Source organism: Geotrypetes seraphini, chromosome 3 (genome assembly GCF_902459505.1).
Source record: "Geotrypetes seraphini chromosome 3, aGeoSer1.1, whole genome shotgun sequence".
Classification (NCBI taxonomy): domain Eukaryota; kingdom Metazoa; phylum Chordata; class Amphibia; order Gymnophiona; family Dermophiidae; genus Geotrypetes; species Geotrypetes seraphini.
In genome coordinates this window covers 363,859,880-363,883,205 of record NC_047086.1, presented here as the reverse complement: position 1 = coordinate 363,883,205, position 23,326 = coordinate 363,859,880, and the positions used below count along the sequence as shown (strand labels likewise).

General features: G+C 46.4%; 1 protein-coding gene across 2 annotated transcripts in view; it reads left to right on the top strand.

The window, feature by feature from the left end:
• AHCTF1 (AT-hook containing transcription factor 1) overlaps positions 1-23,326 on the top strand; it is a 368,321-nt gene that overhangs the window by 128,507 nt on the left and 216,488 nt on the right. For both annotated transcript variants that reach the window (XM_033936331.1, XM_033936330.1), the window contains exons 12-13: positions 9,491-9,619; positions 20,125-20,215. In XM_033936331.1, the coding sequence (XP_033792222.1) occupies positions 9,491-9,619; positions 20,125-20,215 (220 nt within the window). The remainder of the gene's footprint in view (positions 1-9,490; positions 9,620-20,124; positions 20,216-23,326) is intronic.

The window sequence follows — 23,326 nt, the reverse complement described above, 5'->3', positions numbered from 1 at the left end:
TATCAAGAAAATACAGAAAAATCCGTGATTGAGGGCGATTTGCGGATGAAAAAAACCGCGAAAGACCAGAGATGCGAACTGCCGTCCACGAATGAGCAGGGGAATACTGTATATAAATTCTATGCTCTGATCTTTACTAAGGAGTATGTAAGGGAGTTAACCAGGCCAGAAATCTCAGTGAACCTGGAAGTTGTAATAGGACAAATACACAAACTAAAGAGTAACAAATCACCTGGACTGCATGTTATATGTACACCAGAGTACTGAATGAACTAAAAAACACGTTACAGATTTATAATGGGAGGTCTGTAATTTTATCACTAAATCATCCATTGTACTTGAGGATTGGAAAGTAGCTACATATAGCTAATGTTTAAAAAGGGTAGTGGGAGTGATCCAGGAAACTATAGACTAGTGGTTTTGATGTTGGTGCTGGGAAAATGGTAGACTTGTATAAAGCAAACAAAAGAAGTGAGGAACCAAGTACAGTGGTACCTCGGTTTACGAGTGCACCAGTTTGCGAGTGTTTTGCAAGACGAGCAAAACATTTGCAAACTTGGTGCCTCGTAAACCGAGTTTGCCTCGCTGTACGAGCGCCCCCCCCCCCCCGGCGATCCGGCATCCCCCCAGCTATCCGGCATCCCCCCTCCACCGCTATCCTACTTCCCTCCCCCCCAACCCCCCCCCCCCCCCGAGCAGTCAATGACACCCTTTACCCGACTTGGCACCAGTGCCGGTGCCCGAAGATCCTCCCTCTTCTAGCGCGGCCTGGGCTGGGCAGTGCATTGGAGATCCTCCTTCTTCTGGGCTGGGCTGGGCTGGGCTGGACTGGCTTTGAGCATTTGCGCATGCTCAAAGCCTTCTGATCTCGCTCTCAATCTCAGAAAGAGCGAGACCAGAAGGCTTTGAGCATGCGCAAATGCTCAAAGCCAGTCCAGCGCAGCCCAGCCCAGAAGAAGGAGGATCTCCGACGCACCGCCCAGCCGCGCCAGAAGAGGGAGGATCTTCGGGCACCGGCACTGGTGCCAAGTCGGGTAAAAGGTGTCATTGACTGCTCGGGAGGGGGGAAAGTAGGACCGCGGTGGAGGGGGGGCAACGCGAGCGGGGGGGGGGATGCCGGTTCGCAGGGGGGGGAAGCTGGATCGCGGGGAGGGGTTTGGAACAGCGTCTGATTCCTCAAGGGGGGGAGAATGGAGCAGCGCCGGTAGCCTCGTGGAGGGGGGGGAGGAGGTGGAACCAATCAAAGCAGTTTCCCTTACTTCCTATGGGGAAACTTGCTTTGATATACGAGCAATTTGGTTTACGAGCATGCTTCTGGAACGAATTATGCTCGTAAACCAAGGTTCCACTGTAATTGGACTCCTGATGTAGACATAGTTACCAAAATATGTCCATGTGTAGTTCTGTCTACACATATATTATCTGTATCTCTTTACTTGATGCCTCGCTTCTTTGTTTGCTGTTGCATATCTGTGAGGCTTCCATCTCCTATTTTGCTCTGCAAACTTTTATATAAGGAATAGAATTCCTAAACTGTAGAAAAGTGTGCCTTAATGGGATACTAGTCTGCTACATTTTTTTTTTTAAAGGCTTGAACAAATATATGGATAAAGGTGAGTTGGTTGATAATTTATATCTAGATTTTCAGAAAGCTTTTGACAAAACCCTTCATGAGAGACTCTTGAAGAAATTAAAAAGCAGTAGGATAGGCAACAGTGTCATGCTGTAGATTGCAAACTGGTTAAAAGAAAATAGAGTAACTTAGGTCCAAATTCTCAAATTTAACAATTACTAAACTGGTTTCCTACAGTTTAGCCTGCGTGCATTTTAGCGATGGATTATCAAAACGAATTATCTCTGTCTTTAGTGAGTTTTCTAGCAGTCTCCAACACTGCTATGCAAATGGGCTCTTCAACATTGAAATGAGCACTCCGATGGATTCTTAAAAATCACAAGATGCACTGGGGAGGGGAAGGTCTGCCATCTTGAAGAGGTGGGCTAGCTGGCGGGGGGGGGGGGGAGGGGGTCATTTTTGCGGGAGAGATTGGGCATCTCTCCTGCTGACTGTTGGGTAGGAGAAATTGGACATCTCTCCCGCTGGGGGGAGTTGGGAGTGGTGTTGGTTGGCAGTGGGAGACATTAGGCATCTCTCCCACTGTTGTGGGTTTTTATTTTGGTTCTGTGTATGTGCCCACCAGTGTAACCAGTGATGGGCACATGAAAATTTAGCGAGTCTTCGCTACTCTCTGCCAAGCTCTCTGCATGAGTATTTTTTGGGAGAATGGCTCGCTTTTTTACAATCATAAGAACATAAGAACATAAGAAGTTGCCTCCACTGGGTCAGACCAGAGGTCCATCCCGCCCAGCGGTCCGCTCCCGCGGCGGCCCATCAGGTTCGCGACCTGTGAAGTGGTTACTGACCACTTCTATAACCTACCTCAAGTTCTATCTGTACCCCTCTATCCCCTTATCCTCCAGGAACCTATCCAAACCTTCCTTGAACCCCTGTACAGAGTTCTGTCTTATCACCTCCTCCGGAAGCTTGTTCCATGTGTCCACCACCCTCTGGGTAAAAAAGAACTTCCTAGCATTTGTTCTAAACCTGTCCCCTTTCAATTTCTCCGAGTGACCCCTAGTGCTTGTGGCTCCCCACAGTTTGAAGAATCTGTTCTTATTCACTTTCTCTATGCCCTTTAGGATTTTGAAGGTTTCTATCATGTCCCCTCTAAGTCTCCTCTTCTCCAGAGAGAACAGCCCCAGCGTTTTTAACCTTTCAGCGTAAGAGAAATTTCCCATACCTTTTATCAGTTTAGTCGCCCTCCTCTGCACTCCTTCGAGTACCGCCATGTCCTTTCTGAGGTACGGCGACCAGTATTGAACACAGTACTCCAGGTGCGGGCGCACCATTGCGCGATACAGCGGCATGATGACTTCCTTCGTCCTGGTTGTGATACCCTTTTTGATGATGCCCAGCATTCTGTTTGCTTTCTTTGAGGCTGTCGCACATTGCGCCGATGGTTTCAGTGATGTGTCAACCATCACCCCCAGATCCCTTTCAAGGTTACTCACCCCTAGCGGTGTTCCCCCCATTTTGTAGCTGAAGATCGGGTTCTTTTTCCCTACGTGCATGACTTTGCATTTTTCTACGTTAAAACTCATTTGCCACTTATTTGCCCAGTCTTCCAGTCTCGTTAGGTCCCTTTGCAGGTTTTCACAGTCTTCCTTGTTCCTAACCCTGCTGCAGAGTTTGGTGTCATCAGCAAATTTGATAACCTCACATTTTGTCCCCGTCTCCAGATCGTCAATAAATATATTGAACAATAGAGGTCCTAGCACCGACCCCTGTGGAACTCCGCTCGTGACCCATTGCCAGTCTGAGTATTGTCCCTTTACTCCAACCCTCTGTTTCCTGCCTGCCAACCAGTGTTTGATCCATCGGTAGATATCCCCTTGCACCCCGTGGTTCCACAGCTTTTTTAGTAGCCGTTCGTGAGGTACCTTGTCGAAGGCTTTTTGGAAGTCAAGGTAAATGATGTCTATGGATTCCCCCTTATCCATCTGGCTGTTTATTCCCTCGAAGAAGTACAGCAAGTTTGTGAGGCACGACCTTCCCTTGCAGAAGCCATGCTGGCTCGCCTTCAGTTGCCCATTTTTTTCTATGTGTTCGCAGATTGTGTCCTTTACCATTGCTTCCATCATCTTTCCCGGAACTGAGGTCAAGCTCACAGGCCTGTAGTTTCCCGGGTCACCCCTTGATCCCTTCTTAAAGATGGGCGTGACATTTGCCATTTTCCAGTCCTCTGGGATCTCTCCAGTTTTTAGGGAGAGGTTACATATTTGGCGAAGTGTCTCTGCTATTTCGTTTCTCAGTTCTTTTAGTACCCTTGGGTGGATGCCGTCTGGGCCTGGTGATTTGTCGCTCTTCAGTCTATCTATCTGTCTGAGGACATCCTCTTTGCTTACCTCTAGTTGTACCAGCTTTTCGTCGTGTTCCCCGTTTATAATCACCTCAGGTTCTGGGATATTGGATGTGTCCTCTCTGGTGAAGACTGACGAGAAGAATTTGTTTAACCTGTCAGCTATCTCTTTTTCCTCCTTTATCGCTCCTTTCCTGTCTCCGTCGTCCAGTGGTCCCACTTCCTCTCTGGCTGGTTGTTTCCCTTTCACATACCTGAAGAAGGGTTTGAAGTTTCTTGCTTCTCCTGCCAGTCTTTCCTCATATTCTCTCTTTGCTTTCCTGACCTCTCGATGGCACTCTTTCTGGTGCCTTTTGTGCTCTTCCTGGTTCTCCCTTGTTGGTTCCTTTTTCCATTTCTTGAAGGATGATTTCTTGTCTCTTATCGCCTTATTAACTGCAGTTGTTATCCATGCTGGGTTTCTAGTTCGATTTTTTTTGCACCCTTTCCTGAACCTTGGGACGCACAGGTCTTGTGCCTCGAGCACTGTGCCTTTAAGCAGTGTCCAGGCTTCCTTTACGGTCTTCATCTTCCCTGAGCTGTTGCTGAGCTTTTTTCCTACCATTTTCCTCATGTCTTTGTAGTTTCCTTTTCTGAAGTTGAGTGCTGTCGTTGTGGTTCTTTTCACCTTTGATGTTCCCATGTTTAATTTGTACTGGATCATGTTGTGATCGCTGTTCCCTAACGGTGCTAGTACCACCACTTCCTTTGCGGGTCCTTCTAGCCCGTTGAGGATTAGGTCTAGAGTGGCATCCCCTCGCGTTGGTTCCGTGACCAGCTGCTCCATGAAACAGTCTCTTATCACCTCTATAAATTTAGTTTCTTTTGTGCAATTTGAGTGCCCAATGTCCCAATCTATTCCCGGATAGTTGAAATCCCCCATAACCACCACCCTTCCACTTTTGCACACCTGCCTCAGTTCGGCCTCCAGGTCCAGGTCGTTTGCTTCTGGCTGTCCTGGTGGGCGATAGTAAAGTCCCAATTTGATGTCAGCTCCTTCCCCTCCTGTTAGCTTAACCCATAGTGACTCCAGACTGTCTGCCCTTATTGTTGTTTCTGATCTGGATGAAGGAATGTAGTCCTTTATATACAGTGCTATTCCACCCCCCTTCTTGTGCTCCCTGTCCTTCCTGTAGAGTTTGTACCCTGGCAGGGCCACATCCCATTTGTTGTCCTCTGACCACCATGTCTCTGTGATTCCTATTATGTCTAGGTCCTTATTTCTGGCTATAACTTCTAGCTCCCCCATTTTGGTCCTTAGGCTCCTAGCGTTTGTATATAGGCAATTTAAGTCCTGGTTAGTTACCTTTTCTTTTGGGTCTACTCTTGATTTGATGCTCCTGCTGGTGTCCTCACGGGCTGCCTCCTGTGGTGTGTCTATCCCGTCCTCCTCCCGCTTCTTTGATCTTTGATAGCCCTCTGGTTCCGGCTTTGTCCTCCATGTCTTGCTCTTTAGCTCTACCTGCCTCTCGGGTCCCTGTACTGTATCCTTGGGTTTATGTCCATAAAGTGTCCATTTTGCCTCTAGTCCACTATCTTCCTTTCCTGTTTCAGTATCCTTGCTCGATACTGTGGTCCGATGTGTCGAGGTCAGATCGACTCTCGGCTTTCCCCTTGTTATCACTACTAGTCGTAGCCCGTTGGTTTTTTAAATGGTTTTTTGAAAATCTAGTCCTTAGACAGTTTTCTCAATGGAGTAAGGTGAATAGTGGAGTAGCACACAAATCTGTACTGGGGCCGGTGATTTTTTTTTAAAGCATATTTATAAATAATCTGGAAATTGGAACAATGAGTGAGGTGATCAGATTTACAAATGGCACAAAATTATTCCAAGAAATTGCATGTGGCCATTGAGAAATTGTAGAAGGATCGTGGGAGGTAGGAAGACTGGGCATTCAAATGGTAGATGACATTTAGGCCCAGTTCACTAAAGATAGTGATTTAATCGCTGTTGACCGATTTTAAAACAGCGATTGATTCACTATCTTTTTTGCTTGCAAATGATTTGTATGTATTTAATAATAATAATTTATATACCACAAAGCCGTAAAGTTCTATGCGATTTACAATAGTTAAAAAAATAATACAATAAAGTAAAAGGAACTAATATGTTATAAACCAATAGCTAATACCCTAAAAATCTGAATAATGCATAATAAAATTCTTACAAATCAGCTGCCTAAATATTTCAAGAACAAATCTGTTTTTAGATGTTTTCTAAATTCCCCGTAAATTTCAACAAGCAGAAGCAGTTGTTTTAAATCCTTGCCCCATGTTGCTGCCTGATATGAGAAAAACTGTTGATGATGTTTTTTAAGTTTACATCCTCTAACAGGCGGGAAAACAAAATGCAAATGTGAGCACAATGAGCAATTGAGTCGGGACAGAGCCCTGACAGTAGTGACAGGAGAAGCAGCCTCCTGTCAGTGCTGTTGGGGCTTCTGCCAGGTTTTTTAAATTTTTAATCAGGCAGGTATTACACATACAAAATAACTGCCTGATTAAAAAAAAAAAAAAAGCACCCCCCCCCTCAACAAAGTGCCTGCCTGCTGTCCTTGGGAACCTGACGGATGCCCACCTTCCTTGGGAGAAGCCTGAGGTGCCTGAGTCAATCAGGGACTTCCTTAGGGAGCAGCCTAAGGAAGTCCCTGATTGGCAGGCAGCGGCAGGGAGCACTTTGTTGGGGGGGAATTTTTTTTTTTATTGGACAGTTATACACGCAAAATATCTGCCCGATTTAAAAAAGAGGAGCCTGATGCGCCTTAGCCAATCAGGGCCTTAGGTCCCTCCCCGTGCATCACATGATGCACCAGGGCGGGGCCTAAGGCCTCAGACGCTTCACTGGAGTTGTAGGAGCAGGAGGGACTGAGCACCCCTCCTACTCCCTTCCAGGTACGGGGAGGGAGGTGGGGAACAGGGAGAGGGCGTCCCTCCTGCTGTTTGTGTTTTTTTGGGGGGGTAAGTCAGGAGTGGGCCCGATGGCAGGAGGGAGTGGGTATCCTGCCCTAATTTTTTTTTTTGGGGGTGGGGCATTTTTTTTTTTTTTTTTTGAGGTGGAGGGAGCACTTGGTCGGTGGGGGGCTTTAAAAAAAAATTTTTTTTTTTTTAAATCGACTTGATATTTTGCATGTATAATACATGTAAAATATTAGTGCCATTAAAAAAAAAAAATTTTAAACCAGGCAGACCACAGTTAGTAATTGGGTGTATGTATTTTTAAAAATACAACATAAGTTAAGCTATACCATTAAACAATAAAAAAAGGGAATTTGAAGGTATATATTTTTACATATTTTAAACAATATAAAGTAATTTAAGAAATATCCTTTAGCCCTATACATTGCAATCATTTTGTTTTGGGTAGGATTTTGATTGAAAAGGATTTGTGTTTCTTGACCTATTGTTTTTTTCCACTTTTTTATTTTAAACGAAAATTGTAACTTTTATTTTTTCCTTCCCAACTATATGTTTGTTTTAGTCAAATGTTTGTTGTTAAATTGTGAACTTCTTTTTATCTTATTATATATTGTAATGTACATCGCTTAGTGATTACAATAGGCGATTAATCAAATTTTGTTAATAAACTTGATAAACTTGATAAACTTGTTTTTGGGTAACACAGTTACCTACAGGTCTGCAGCAGTCGGGTTTGACAATAGTTAAACCCAATGCAAATAGCCAAGCAATTGTTAGTGAATCAATCGCTTGGCTATTTTGCATGGGATTTTACTAATTTTCATGAGTTGGATCGGATAGGAGATTGATCAGGTAGCAGTATAGTGAATCAGGTTGGGTCAGGGAATGATTGCAAAACCAGTAAAACTGGTTTTACGATTGTTGGTACAGGATCAAAAGGTTTAGTGAATCTAGCACTTAATATTGATTGGTGCAAAGTAATGTATATTGAAAAATAATCTGGAGGGTCTAAAGTAAAGCAAATTAGCTGATAAAATCAAATCTTCCCTTTATAACAGTGGTTCTTAACCTGGGTTCGACCGAACCCCAGGGGTTCGGTGAGTCAGTCTCGTGGGTTTGGCAGAGGTCAAAACACACCTCCGACTCATATAGCGCGCAATCCTTTTCGAGGATGCTGGACATAAAAACGAAGAAAAGGAACAGACTTTGTTGCGAAAATGACATGAGAGTGGCACTTGCCAAGGTAAAGCCGTGCATTTCTGAACTGGTCTCTGAGAGGCAACAGCAGAAGTCACACTGATTTGCAGTAAATTTCATTATTATGTTATTATTATTCAAAATATAGGAGAACTTTTTTGTTTTCAAAATTGATATTATTTTTTCCCTCACTGTATACCTATGTTTTGAATTTGTAAAAATCATATTTTATTTTTCCAATAAAGAAGGGTTCGGTGAACACGCATATGAAACTGGTGGAGTTCAGTACCTCCAACAAGGTTAAGAACCACTGCTTTATAGCTATATGATTCTAAGTTTCACATTAGGAGCTGCCATTAAGGAAAAAAGATTTGTGTCAACATGGTTAATATGTTGGAATTTTTTGCTTAGTGTATGGTGGCAGCCAAAAAAGCATAGAATGTTAACTGCTAGGAAAGGAGTAGCGTGTAAAAGAAATAACCATTCTGCCTCTGTATTGCTCCATGGTGGGATCACACCTTGAGTATTGTGCAATCCTGGTCACCGCATTTCTTTGACTTTCTGAGGAAAGGCTAAAGAGTTTAGGATTCTTTCTCATAGGGAAAAGACGACTGAGGGGAGATACAATAGAAGTCTATTTTACTCTTTTAATATGTACAGAAACTAGGATACTCAATGTTAAAGTTTAAGATTCTTAGGGCATATTTAAAAATAAGAATGATACTTTCTGTAGCCAGAAATTACAAATTTTTTTAATGTGACTAGGGCTACTCAGATGAAAAGATGAAAAATTTGTATTTAAGTTGCACTTATTGACCATGGGAGTTTCCTTCTTCCTGAAATTTCCATGTAAATGTTTAATTACATACCAGAATGTTCTATGTTTGTTTGATCCTTGTCAATTAGAAAAGTTAGGAAGTTATGTTAAGTATCTAGGGATATATAGATAGCAGAACTATTGCACACTATGGGGCTCATTTTCAAACACTAAGACACACAGAGTAACATAGGTTTCTATGGTACTTTGTCTAAGTGCTTTGAAAATGAGCCCCTTTGTGCTGTTTTCTTTGAGATTTTTTTTCATTGTAGGTTTCTATATAGTTTTCTTGCTGTGGACTTAGCTACTTTGTGTATGAATAGGATGTTTTCTTTTTGCCTTTGTTGTTAAATGTGGAAAATTACTTTGTTTCATATTTTGAAACTATAATAAATAAAGTATTAAAACAAAAAATTACAGTTCACAGGAAATTAAATGTTAATGGGCTGTGCTTTCTTCTGCCAGAATCCTTTAAGAGCTGCTGCACTGCTTGTGCTGGCCCTGACACATTGCTCTCACCCTGCTACAAAATTTGGTATATTTAACTATGTGAATCACAATAGTTGTCTGATTTACTTCAGCTAGTTGTATTTATTTTTTGTAGACTCTGCAGTTTTTGAAGAAATCTGGTCCTTCTTTAAGTGAAACCATACCTGATGGGTATCACAGGTGTCTTGTTGCTGGCCTGCTCTCCCCAAGGCTTGCTGATGTCCAGCCATCTATTTTAAGCCAGGTGAGGCCATATTGAATTGCATGTAGATCTAGAACAGTGGTCTTCACTGATTTTTATGTTGGGATCGCTTGGCATTTAAATGAGCTGAAGGAGTGCCTCTAGGGTGTGTCCATCAAACTTTGTATTGGGAGTGGGTGTTTCCAAATCCATTCTCTTCTATTGAGAAATGTCTGTCAAGCATTTAGCTCTTCCTTCCATCCACTTCCCCCTTTCTGACCTAAGCTTGGATAGAGAAGCAGAGAGTATTGGGGGAAAAAAACAAAATGACAATTGGGGCTGCCCCTTAGGTCTCCAGGGGCTGCCATTGACCCCCAAGCCTTGCATTGAAGAACACTGATCTAGAAGATGCATACAGCATTATAATATTTTTTAAACAGTCATTTAAAACATACTGTAATTTAGTTCTTTATATTATGATTTTTACTTACTTTACTTATATTTATCTTTATTAATTTTTCAAATCTACATCACTAACAATGGAGATTTAACAGAAATTTCTGTGCTACGTTGAAACTCAATTTACAATCTGAAAGCATTTACTACTTACATCCAAAAATTTTTATCCAAGATTTAGGAAAATATTAATCTCAGTAATAATTAACTCAACTTTGAAAGACACTCTGAGACCTCCCTCCCTGATAGTCCAAACAATGAACATATGGGATTCATACTATAACATTAATTCCATCTCTAGCAAATAAGAATTCCTCCAGTTGTTTAGGATCAAAGAATTGATACCTTTTACCCTCAAGAACTATATATTATCCCAGGACAAGCAGGCATGATATTCTCACATGTGGGTGACGTCATCTACGGAGCCCCGGCGCGGACAGCTTTTCAAGCAAACTTGCTAGAAGTTTCAAGTTTGCACACTGCACCACGCATGTGCGTGCCTTCTGCCCACTAGAGGGCGCATCCCACCTCGTGGTCCTCAGTTCAAATTTTTCCGCGGAGCAAGAAAGCCCTGTGGATCTGAGCTCCAGTGTTTTTGCCTTCTAGCTGCCGCGTTTAGTTTGTTTATTGATCGGATTAATCGCGGTGCTGCTTTATTTTTCGTCCGTCTTACAAAAAAAAAAAAAAAAAAAAAATAATAATTGTTTTTCGTTGGGCTCCGGGGGCTCCCGGAAGCCTGAGCCGGGGAACGTCGGTCGTTCCCGGCCTTCTTCTTTTTCTCGTCGATGTCCCGTCCTGTTACGGGATTCAAGAAATGCAGCCGGTGTGAGAGACTACTCTCCATCACCGACCCTCACCGGTGGTGCATTGTCTGTCTTGGGCCCGAACATCCAACAGCCTCGTGTGATCGCTGTGCTACCTTCCAGAACAGGGCCCTCCGTCGCCGTAAGGCCAGAATGGCGGAATTGTTCGCCGTCGACGCGCCGCCCAAGGCCTCGACGTCGGCCCCGGCTTCGGCCCCGGCCTTGACCTCGGCCTCGGCGTCCTCGGGGGCCTCGGCGTCGCCTCGGCCCTCATCTTCGAAGCCGTCGTCATCGAAGCCAGCTTCGGGTAAGTCCTCTGTTCCATCCCCTTCAGCAAAGAAGCCATCCTCGAGTCAGGCCAAAGCGGGTGGGTCGACCCCGGCCCCGCATCGGACCTCGACTCCGCACACCCCGAGGGAATACTCGAGACCGAGGTCGCCCTCCAGGGAGTGTGCCCCGGACTCGGAACTCCCCACCTTCGTGGGGATTCCGGCCTTCCAGGATCTCCTTCGAGCCTTGATCTCATCGGAGCTGTCGGGAGCCCTGGAAGTGCTGCAGCGTGCTGCGGGCCCGGCGACGTCGACCTCGGCCGGGGCGCCCTCGGCCTCGGAGGCCCCGGTCTCGGCTCCCTCGACCTCGGGAGCCCCGGCCTCGGCGACCTCGGTCTCGGGTATTGCGGCCCCGTCCACCTCGGTCTCGGCCCCGCCCCGGACCTCGACCTCGGGGGAGCCTCCTGAGCGCAGTGTCCGCCCAAAAGAAAAGTTCCGCAGAGTGCGCCGACTTTCCTCCTCGGCTTCGGGATCTTCCCCGGACGCCTCGCCCTCGAGGCGACCTCGGACGAGGCGCCGATCGAGGAAGCCTAAGCGACCCCGGGGCTCGCCTCGGCGCGATCGTTCCTCGTCGTTCGGGGGCGAGGCGCTGCAGGTGTCGGAGTTGCGCCTCGATAATCCGAGGCTCCTCCGCTCACCTCGGGGAAAGTCTTCCCGCGCCGCCTCGCCGAGGAAACGGGAGAGGACCCCACGGACCCCGGGATCCTCCCCCAGGGACTCCCCTAGGAGGATGATTTCACCCTCCCCCTCGAGGGCCGTGGAGAGAGGATCCTGGGATTCAGGATCGGTTAGGAATCCTCAGTATTCCCATGAGGCCTCCCCCCGCTCCTCGGTGGGACGGTCGAGAACCCCGTCCCCCCAGGCTAGGCCGTCCTCCTTCTCATCTTTTGTCCAGGACATGGCCCAAGCCCTGGGGATTGACCTGATGGTAGGTTCCAAATATTCCAAGGAATTTCTAGAGGAACAGGACCTTCCCACTCCCCCTAGAGAGGTACCTAGACTCCCTCTCAACAGTGTCCTCCTGCAGACCTGGCTGAAGAACTTGTCGAGCCCTCTTACAGGCACGTCTGTCCCGTCAAAAATGGAATCAAAGTATAGGACGATTCCCCCGAAAGGGTTTGATAAGGCGCAGCTCTCCCACCAGTCCCTCCTGGTGGAATCTGCCCTTAAAAAATCACAGCCCTCACGGGTTTCTGCGGCGGTTCCACCCGGCAGGGAGGGGCGGACCCTGGACAAGTTTGGCCGTCGCCTCTATTCAAACACTCTGATGGCCACCAGAGTTCTAAATTACTCCTTCACCTTTTCCTCCTACTTGCGTGGGATGGTGAAGGACCTTCCTCAATATCGGAACTCGTTACCGGACTCCAAAAGAGCAGGATTCGATAAGTTTATGTCCAACCTGTCTCAATTGCGGTTGTACCTTTTCCATTCAGTGTACGACACCTTTGAGCTGGTTTCGAGGGTGTCGGCCCTCGCAGTGGCCATGCGCCGCTTGGCCTGGCTTCGCACCCTCGACATGGACCCAAACCTGCAGGAACGTCTTGCAGACCTGCCCTGTGTGGGGTCCGAGTTATTTGACGAGTCTTTGGAGGCGGCGACCAAACGGTTGTCGGAACAGGAACGCTCTTTAGCATCCCTGGTCCGCCCCAAACCTAGGCCCCCGCCACAGAAACCTTTCCGGCCTCCGCCGCGCCGGTACCCCCAGAAGTCGACCCCGTCCTTCTCAAGACCGCCTCCGAGACGTTCGTCTCAACGAGGCAGAGGGGGACAAACCCAAGCCCCGGCGCAGGGCCCTTCTAAGCCCGCGCCTCCCTTTTGACGGGCTGAGCGGACGGGGCGGGTTCCCCTCCGCACCCTCACCAGAACCCCTTCCTATCGGGGGGCGTCTTCGGTCCTTCCGGAAGGCATGGACCGCGATTACCTCAGACGCTTGGGTGCTCCGGATCGTCTCCGAAGGCTACTCGCTCAATTTTGTGTCCTCACCACCGGACAGTCCCCCAAGTTTAGCCTGGTGCAACCGGTCGCAACTACCGACCCTTCTGACCGAAGCCAAAGCTCTCCTGAAGCTTCGGGCGGTCGAGCCGGTCCCCAAGGACCAGTGGGGGACGGGATTTTACTCCCGTTACTTTTTGGTCCCAAAAAAGACCGGGGACATGCGCCCCATACTCGACCTCAGGAAGCTCAACAAATGCCTGGCCAGGGAGAAATTTCGAATGCTATCTCTCCCGGTCTTGTATCCTCTCTTGGAGGAAGGGGACTGGATGTGCTCCCTCGACTTGAAGGAAGCATATACCCATGTCCCGGTGCACCCCACCTGCCGAAAATTCTTACGATTCCAGGTGGGAGACCTACACCTCCAGTACAGAGTCCTGCCCTTCGGCCTGGCCGCGTCCCCACGAGTATTCACGAAGTGCATGGTAGTAGTGGCGGCAGCCCTGAGGTCTCGCGGGCTCCACGTGTTCCCTTACCTGGACGACTGGCTCATCAAAGCCCCGACCAGGGAGGAGGTTATCTCAGCGACCCGACAGTCTATTGCCTTCCTGCAAACCCTCGGATTCGAGATAAACTTTCCAAAGTCTCAGTTGAGGCCGGCTCAGTCTCTTCAATTCATAGGTGCGGTGCTGGACACGGTGCGCCTGCGCTCCTACCTTCCGACCCAACGGTTGGAAGTCTTGGTACGGATGAGCCGCCAGGTCTCTCAACTACCAAGGGTGTCGGCCAAGCGCATGATGATGCTGCTCGGCCATATGGCCTCGACGGTACACGTCACGCCATTTGCGAGGCTGCATCTGAGGATCCCTCAGTATACACTCGCATCACAATGGCGCCAGGAGTGCGATCCGGAGTCGCGCCTCATTTCGGTGACTCCGCTTTTGCGGAAATCGCTAAGTTGGTGGACAGACTCTTCAAATCTGTCCACGGGACTAATGTTTCGCACTCCCCCATTTCGCAAGGTTCTGACCACGGACTCCTCGGACTACGCGTGGGGAGCCCACCTCGACGGTCTTCGCACACAGGGCCTGTGGTCGGCGGAGGACCGTCGCTGTCACATCAACGTGCTAGAGCTTCGGGCCATCTTCCTAGCACTTCGAGCCTTCGTTCACGTAGTACAGGACCAGGTGGTCCTCGTCCGCACGGACAACCAAGTAGCAATGTACTATGTGAACAAACAGGGGGGAACGGGGTCGTGGCCCCTCTGCTCCGAGGCCCTTCGCCTCTGGGAGTGGGCGGCCTCCCGGAACATCTTCCTCCGGGCGGTCTACATCCAGGGGGAACTGAATTGTCTGGCGGACAAACTCAGTCGACTCCTGCAACCCCACGAGTGGACTCTACACTCAGCAGTTCTGCACGAGGTCTTCGCTCGCTGGGGAACGCCACAGGTAGATCTGTTCGCCTCTCCGGAGGCACACAAACTACCACTATATTGTTCTCGGATGTACTCGCGGGATCGTCTGGAGGCGGATGCCTTCCTTCTCGATTGGGACGGGAAGTTCCTCTATGCATTCCCTCCTTTCCCTCTGATCATGCGAACGTTGGTACACCTCAGATCGTCCACGGCCACGATGATTCTCATAGCTCCTCGGTGGCCGCGTCAGAACTGGTTCTCCCTACTGCTCCAACTCAGCGCCAGGGAACCCCTTCTTCTGCCTGTCGGTCCTTCTCTGCTATCTCAGAATCAAGGATCCATGTTACATCCCAATCTGCAGTCATTGCACCTGACAGCTTGGTTTCTTGTTCCCTGACCCCTCCGGACCTGTCTCAATCAGTGAGGGAAGTGCTGGAAGCCTCCCGCAAGATCTCGACGAGGCTTTGCTATTCGCAGAAATGGACCAGGTTTTCCACCTGGTGCTCTTCTTTCCTCCTGGACCCGGTATCGGCCCCGGTACCCTCGGTTCTGGACTACTTATTCCATTTGTCGCGCTCTGGCCTGAAAACCACTTCGGTGCGTGTCCATCTTAGTGCGATTTCCGCCTTCCACCAACACCTGGATGGACGCCCTCTGTCTCTCCATCCCTTGGTGACACGCTTCATGAAAGGATTACTCAGGGTTTGTCCCCCGCTCAAACCTCCCCCAGTCGTATGGAATTTGAATGTGGTTTTAGCTCAACTGATGAAACCACCCTTTGAGCCACTCAACAAGTCCCTCTTGAAATTTCTGACTTGGAAGGTGGTGTTTCTGATTGCCCTCACCTCCGCTAGGCGGATTGGGGAACTACAAGCCTTGGTTGCGGACCCACCCTTCACCGTATTCCATCATGACAAGGTGGTCCTCCGCACCCATCCTAAGTTTGTCCCGAAGGTTGTTTCTGATTTCCACCTCAATCAGTCCATTGTCCTTCCTGTGTTCTTCCCTAAGCCCCACTCCCATCCTGGCGAGACGGCGCTTCACACGCTTGACTGTAAGAGGGCGTTGGCATTTTACCTTCAACGCACCAAGTCCCATCGGAAGGTCCCGCAATTATTCTTGTCCTTCGATCCCAATCGATTAGGGCACCCAGTTTCCAAGCGCACTCTGTCTAACTGGTTGGCGGCGTGCATCTCCCTTTGCTATACTCAGGCTGGCCTTCCTCCCCCGGGTCGAGTCACGGGGCACAAGGTCCGAGCAATGGCAGCTTCGATAGCCTTCCTCCGTTCCACCCCGATGGAAGACATATGTAAGGCTGCCACTTGGTCTTCGGTTCATACATTCACCTCTCACTACTGTCTGGACACTCTGTCCAGGAGTGACGGCCGGTTTGGCCAGTCAGTTTTACAAAATCTGTTTTCTTAAAATTGCCATCCTCCCACCTGCCCTTTTTGGTTTGGCTTGGAGGTCACCCACATGTGAGAATATCATGCCTGCTTGTCCTGGGATAAAGCACAGTTACTTACCGTAACAGGTGTTATCCAGGGACAGCAGGCATATATTCTCACAACCCGCCCACCTCCCCGGGGATGGCTTCTAAGCTAGTTATGGAACTGAGGACCACGAGGTGGGATGCGCCCTCTAGTGGGCAGAAGGCACGCACATGCGTGGTGCAGTGTGCAAACTTGAAACTTCTAGCAAGTTTGCTTGAAAAGCTGTCCGCGCCGGGGCTCCGTAGATGACGTCACCCACATGTGAGAATATATGCCTGCTGTCCCTGGATAACACCTGTTACGGTAAGTAACTGTGCTATAATTGCAAGGAAATCTCAACACAAATTAGCAGATTTGGGCTAGGAAGGCTGTACGTCTTTCCTGAGTATCTCGTGCTAAATCAGGAAAAGCTCTTATTTTAGATCCTAGAAACTATTAGTCCAAGTTTCTGAAGGAAAACTTCAGCACATTAATACGGTCAAGTTCAAATGCAAAAGTCGCCAGCAATGTCGTTCTGAGAGTAATAACTTCCAAAGAGGACTCTAAAAAGGCCATAAGTCCCAGGTGGTGGTCTTTTTTAGCTATAGCCTCCAGGTTAGCCGAAATACTCTGAACTTGAAGATACTGCATGTGGGTAATAATCAGAAGTGCCTCTAATGGCATCTTCAAAAATCGCCACAAGATATTTCTTGAACATTTCCATAGCTGAAACCAGTGGAAATTTAGGAAAATTCAAGAATCATAAATTTGAATGCTTTGATTGATTCTCTAGGTATTCTAGTCACCTTGCAATATAATTTCTATCCTTTACCATCAAGGCTTCACAAGACTCCACTGCCTGGACTCTAGACCTTAAGGAGTCCACTTCTTGACCATGTTGATTAGCAGTCTGTGCTTGAATCAAGACTGCATGAGCAATATTTTTCACATCCAAAGTATTTTGTTTAACTTCTTTTATTAGAGAGGAATTTATGACATTAATGGCATCCCACAGGGACTAAATTATCACAGCGGCAGGACTTATTTCTTGTTCCTCAAAAATTACCTTGGTCTTAGCTTCTATAAGATTACTCACTGTTTCCTGACCAAAGGTTTTGGAAGCAGCTTGCATCTGATGGTCTTCTCCTTTTGAAGCAAACTCCAAGAGGTCTGCCCCCCTGCTCGGGTTCCCCTACCAAACACTGAACCTCTGGAAAACTTTTACCCGGAGGAGGAAGTGCCATTCGTTCTACGGGGCTCAAAGATGCCCTGTTCAAACTGCTGCCCGAGACAAAAGTTCTGGGCATGACTGAAAGAGGAGAAGTTGCCAGTCCTGCTGGAGATTGAAAAGAGTCGAGTCGTCTGTCTCATTCCCGGATTGGAAGGTGCCACCGGGGGAGGCTCCCGTACTTTTCCTCTCCTTTTCCTCATTGTTCCCCGAAATAAGGTATGACCAGTAAGCGCTCAAGACACGAACCCAGTTTGTTCATCTTTTCAATGTGGCCTTCCGCGCTACCTTCCAGCATGTCCTACCATCACAGTGCCATCTTGAATCTTATGATTTTCTTACATTTACAGGGGAGTACAAATTATATTTGGTGAAGGCAGGCTTTGTACATGCTTAAATAGAGGTTCTCAACCCAGTCCTTGGGACACATCAAGCCAGTCTGGTTTTCAGGATGCCCACTACATTAGACTGCCATGGTTAAGCCATAGCTACACAGAGGTAAATTACATGGAACAGTAATAGAAACACAGTGGTGAGACAGCTACATTAGACTTCCATTGAGGCTGGGATAATCTATAGGGGAGATCATAATTAAAATTCAAACATGAAAAAGTAAGGGATCATCAGATGTTTCTGTACAATGGCCTTGTTAGTTTTTGACAGCTATATTGATATTAAAAAAAAACGCTATATTGATATTAAAAAAAAACAAAAAAACAAACACCTTGGTTAAAATGATGAGGGCTCAATCAGACGGACACTTCCAAAATCCTGCACAGCAGAACAAGCAGTTGAAAATTCTCTTTTTCTTCATTGCTCAGTACAATCCTTGGGTTTATATACTGGATCTTCTCCTAAATTAGGGGCTTGACTCGGTTAACATAAAGAAATGAGGAAATGGAAACCGAAGCTAATTTAAGAGATCTGTTATTAATCGATATAACAAAAGTATATTCCTAAATCCTCAATAAGGTTTTTCATATATTGATTGTTGAAAAAGTAATGTTTTTGAAGACTTTCTAAAAGTATACTGTATAGAGAGAAAGTAGTTCTAATCTCAACAGGAAGTTCATTCCAGATTGAAGTAAAGATGTATGTAAAAGAACGGGAAACATAACCTAAAACCTTCATTCCTTTACGTAAAGGAAAAGAGAGTTTATATAGTTGAGAAATTCTTGGTTTTATAGTTCGTAAAGAATTAAAGGAGATTGAAACAAAAGGAAAAAAAAAAGCTCCATGTAAGATTTTGACTATTATGCTTGCACATTTAAATTGAATCTAATATAATAAAATCCTAAGCGCGCATGCGCACTCTTACCTGCGTGCTTCCATTTTCCGTGAGCTGTAGGGCCCCGCAGGCAAGAGTGCGCATGCGTGCTTCTACTCCCTCCCTCCCTCACTGTAACTTCGCCGCCATCGTTCGCCGCCTCCCCCCCATCTCCCGTGCACCCTTTCCCAGCGCACACGAAACCCCATTGACCCTCTCACCGTGACACCGTGCCTGTGTCAGAAGAAATCAGAGCATGGGAAGGCTGCGAAGCAGCGTCTTTAATGTGATGCGGCCGCTGCTGGAGCCGGAGGTTTAACGGTTGTCTCAATGGGAGTGTCAATGGAGTCGGCTGCACGGCGGAGATAGTGGTGGGGGAGAGGGTCTACTGCACAGGGGGATGGCTAGTAGGCAGGTTGGCTTCGGAGGGTGCGGGAGGAACAAACTATGGAAGGCAGTGAGAGGCAGCAGGGAAGAGGTGCTGCTGGACCGGGGGAGCAGGGAAGAAGGACCAGGGGAGTAGGTAAGAGGTACTGCTGGATAGGGGGAGCAGGGAAGAGGTGCTTCTGGCAGGGGGGGGAGAGAGTTCTACTGCACAGGGGGATGGCAGGCAGGCAAGCTGACTTCGGAGGGTGGAGGTGGGACAAACTATGGAAGGCAGTGAGGGGCAGCAGAGAAGAGGTATTGCTGGACCGGGGGAGCAGGGAAGAGGAGCTGCTGGATAGGGGGAGCAGGGAAGAGGTGCTGCTGGCGGGGGGTGGGTGGGGGGAGAGTTCTACTGCACAGGGGGATGGCAGGCAGGCAAGTTGGCTTCGGAGGTTTGGGGTGGGACAAACTATGGAAGGGACCATGTGAGGGAAGGAGGCTTTACTAGCACCCGTTAATGTAACAGGCTAAAACACTAGTTCTAAAATAAACTGGAAGCCAGTGAAATGCCTTCAGAAGAGGGGAGACGTAGCCATATTTCCTTTTTCTATAGATCAATTTAGCTGCTGTATTTTGAATCGGTTTTAATCTTTTCAAATTACCCTTACTCAAACAGACATAGAGAGTTACAGTAATTCAATTGTGCAAGTATGGTAGCTTGGACTAATGTAGCAAAATGTTGTTGATGAAATAAATGATGGACTTTTTTTAATATACGGAGACCAAAAAAAGCATTTTTTTAAAAATGTTATTTACCTGACAATGAAATTATCAAGTACAGTGGCTTTATGGTGCAATTCACGAAACCCACTTAAAAAGAAAGGTACCCAATATTCAAAAGGGTTTAACTGGGCAGGAGAGGCTTCTGCCTGGTTTAAATCCCCTGAGCTGGCAAAATTTTAGTGGGTGGCCTAGCATTGAATATCCAGGCTTAATTCAACCAGTGGATGTCAGTGGCATAAAAACTCCTGACCACCACAGGCGGAATATCTGGCCCAAAATTTTAAATATGCAAGATGCCAACAGATTATAAATGGAATGTTATCTTAAATATTATGTTGTGACTTTGTATTATTACATTGTTAGTATGGTGGTAGTTTTTTTGATGATTCCAAAGCATTGTATTATTGTTACATTGTATTGTTATTACATTGTTAGTATTGTAGTAGTTTTTTTGATGATTCCAAAGCAAACAACTTTAAAAATGTAAAACACATTGTATATTTTTGTGTACTGACTAGGAAGAGCAACTGCAGGCTATCTTATCAGCTGCTGTAGAGACAAGCTCTTTGGGACTTCTGACTGGATGCATTAAGCAGTGGACTGCTGAAGGTAAAATCTTCATGTTCGTCTCTAATTTTGATCCTTCAGGTATACTATATTACTAGCATAAAAGGCAGAAAGTGTGTTTTTCTGGGGCCCAAATAAGCTGTTAACAGCTCCACTGACCTTTTACTGTTTTTGGTTCCAGATATCTTCTAGAGTTCTTCCCTGTCTGTAATCTCTTATCCTTGCCGTTTTTCTGTCTGTAATCTCTTATCCTTGCCGTTTATCTGGCTGCAGCCCACAAGACCTCTTCAGCTATTCTGCATGTACATACTGGTTGCCATATACTCTTGTTTGCTCATGGGTTTGATTGATTGATTTATTTAGATTTCTATCCCGTCCTCCGAACAGCTCAGAATGAGTTATAAAAGAACATTCACAGTGTAGGAGAGGACATGAAGCTAGACAGGGACTACAGAGGACAAAAGAACTATGAAAGGAAGAGAGGATACCGATAGAAGCATACAAAGAGACAGTTTACTAATTATATAGGGACGAGAGGATACAGATAGTAGCTTTCGAAGGGGTTAGTTTACAAGGAGTCTGTTCATTCAGTATCTCTAACAAAAAGAAGGTCTTAGTTGCTTTCCAAAAGGCCTGATCTTAGTTGCTCTCCAAAAGGCCTGATCTGAGTAGGTAGTTGGTTCCACAAGCGAGGGATAAAGTGCCTGTATGAGTGTTTGATTGCTGTTTCTAGTTTGAGAGATCTTCCTGTGGGGATGCAGAGTCGTCTCTCTGAGTCAGAGCAGAGCGAGCGATTGGGAAAGTATGGTTGTAGCTTGGCTGCTAAGTAGTTTGGGGTTTTGTGGTAGAATCTTTTATGTGCTATTACTAGGGCTTTGAAGGTGCAACGTTTGTTGACTGATAGCCAGTGCGCATCACAGAGCGCTGGAGTGATGGGGTTACAGATGTTGAGTTTGTTCAGGAGGCAGATTGCTGAGTTCTGTATTTGTTGTTGGCGTTTCAGGTCTTTCGTGGTGAGTCCATTGAAGATAGCGTTGCAGTAGTCCATCCTTGAGAACACATAGGCATAGAGGAGCTGGGCCAGATCTGATTTTGAGAGGTAGGGTTTGATTTTTCTGAGTTGGCAAAGGTAGTAGTAAGAAGTGAAGACTACCTGAGAGATGTGGGTTGAGAGGGCTAGGTGGCTGTCTAGTACCACGCTGAGGCTGCAAACCTGATCTTTTGCTGTTAGGAAGGTGGATTCCCAGCACAGCATTGGTCGAGTGAAGCAGGTATTCTTCTTTCTGATCCAGAGGAGTTCTGTCTTTAAGGCATTTAGTTGGAGTTTCTTGAATGTCATTCAGTTTTTCATGTCATCAAGACAGTGGTGGAGGTTAGTAATGTAATGTAATGTAATTTATTTCTTATATACCGCTACATCCGTTAGGTTCTAAGCGGTTTGAAGAAAATATACATTAAGATTATAAATGAGAAGTAAGAAGGTACTTAAAAATTCCCTTACTGTCCCGAAGGCTCACAATCTAACTAAAGTACCTGGAAATTAATAAAGAAGAGAAAATAAAGATGGTTGAAAAAAGAAAAATTCTATGTGAACTTATAGGATGGAAATTAAACTGACAGTGAAGAACTGTATGAAAAATACATATGGAATGCAGTTAGAGAGGGTAGGTTACAATCTATTGATGGTATTTGTTTAATTGGAAGGTGTTAAGGTGGGTAATTTGGGGGAAGGTTATCTGAAGGTAGGTGAATCTTCTGGAGGTAAAAGAGGAGGGGTTAAGATATTTGGATGAATTTTTTGAAAAGCAGGGTTTTGATTTCTTTTCTGAATGTTTTGAGGTTGTCTGATATTGTCATAAGATTGGAGATGGAATGGTTGATTTTTGCTGCTTGTGTTGCCAGAAGGTTGTCAAACATTTTCTTGCGATGTGTGCCTTTGAGTGGAGGGAAGGCGAAAGGGTTCGAGGTTCTTCTGTGTCTTGAGGTGGAGATTTGGTTTAAGCGGTTGTTTAGATAGGAGGGGGAAGAGCCGTGTAATGCTTTGAATATCAGGCAGTAGAATTTGAATTGGATTCGTGCTTGTATGGGTAGCCAGTGAGAGTCTAAGAAGGCAGTTGTTATGTGATCATATTTTTTGAGTGAGTAGATCAATCTGAGGGCGGTGTTTTGTATGGTCTGGAGTTGTTTTATCATAGTGGCTGGACAAGGAAGATATAGGGAGTTGCAATAATCCAGCAGACCTAAGACTAGGGATTGGACGATTAGTCTAAATTGTGCTTGGTCAAAGAATTTTCTGATTTTACGGAGATTTCTCATGGTTAGAAAAGCTTTCTGGGTTGTTTTGTTGATCTGGGGCTGCATTGTGCAACATCTGTCTATCGTAACTCCTAGGAGTTTTAGTTCGGGTTGTATTGGGTATTTGGTATTTTTGATTTTCAGTTCAGTGATGGTAGGAGTTTGGGCTTTTTCGAGCAAAAGGAATTTTGTTTTTTCAGAATTTAGTTTTAGTTTGTGATCCATCATCCATTTTTCTACTGTGTCTAAGGTTGTTTCTAGCTTTGTTGTGGTGGTGGTTTCTGATGGGTCGAAGGGGAGGATTATGGTGATGTCATCAGCATAGCTGAAAGATGTGACATCTAGGGCAGGGGTCTGCAACCTTTAAGACATAAAGAGCCACTTGGACCCGTTTTCGAAAAGAAAAAAAAACTTGGAGCCGCAAAACCATTATAAAACAAATCTAACACTGCATATATTGTTTCTTATCTTAATGCTATATACAGGATCACTAAATTGAAAATAAAATCATTTTTCCTACCTTTGCTATTTGGTGATTTCATGAGTCTCTGGTTGCACTTTCTTCTTCTGACTGTGCATCCAATCTTTCTTCCTTTCTTTCAGCCTCCTGTATGTTTCCTCTCCTCCAGACCTCATTCTCTCCCCCAACTTTTTCTTTCTGTCTCCCTGTTCCCCCTTCTTTCTGTCTCTGTGCCGTCCCCCAAGCCACTCGGTTTGCTGCCACCGCAATCGGGGAACAGCCCCCAAGCCACCGCCGTCCCAAGCTTTCCCTGCAGAAGTGTTGCGCTGACCAGCATTCCGCTCCCTGACGTCAATTCTGACGTAGGAGAGGAAGTTCCGGGCCAACAAGGCATTTCT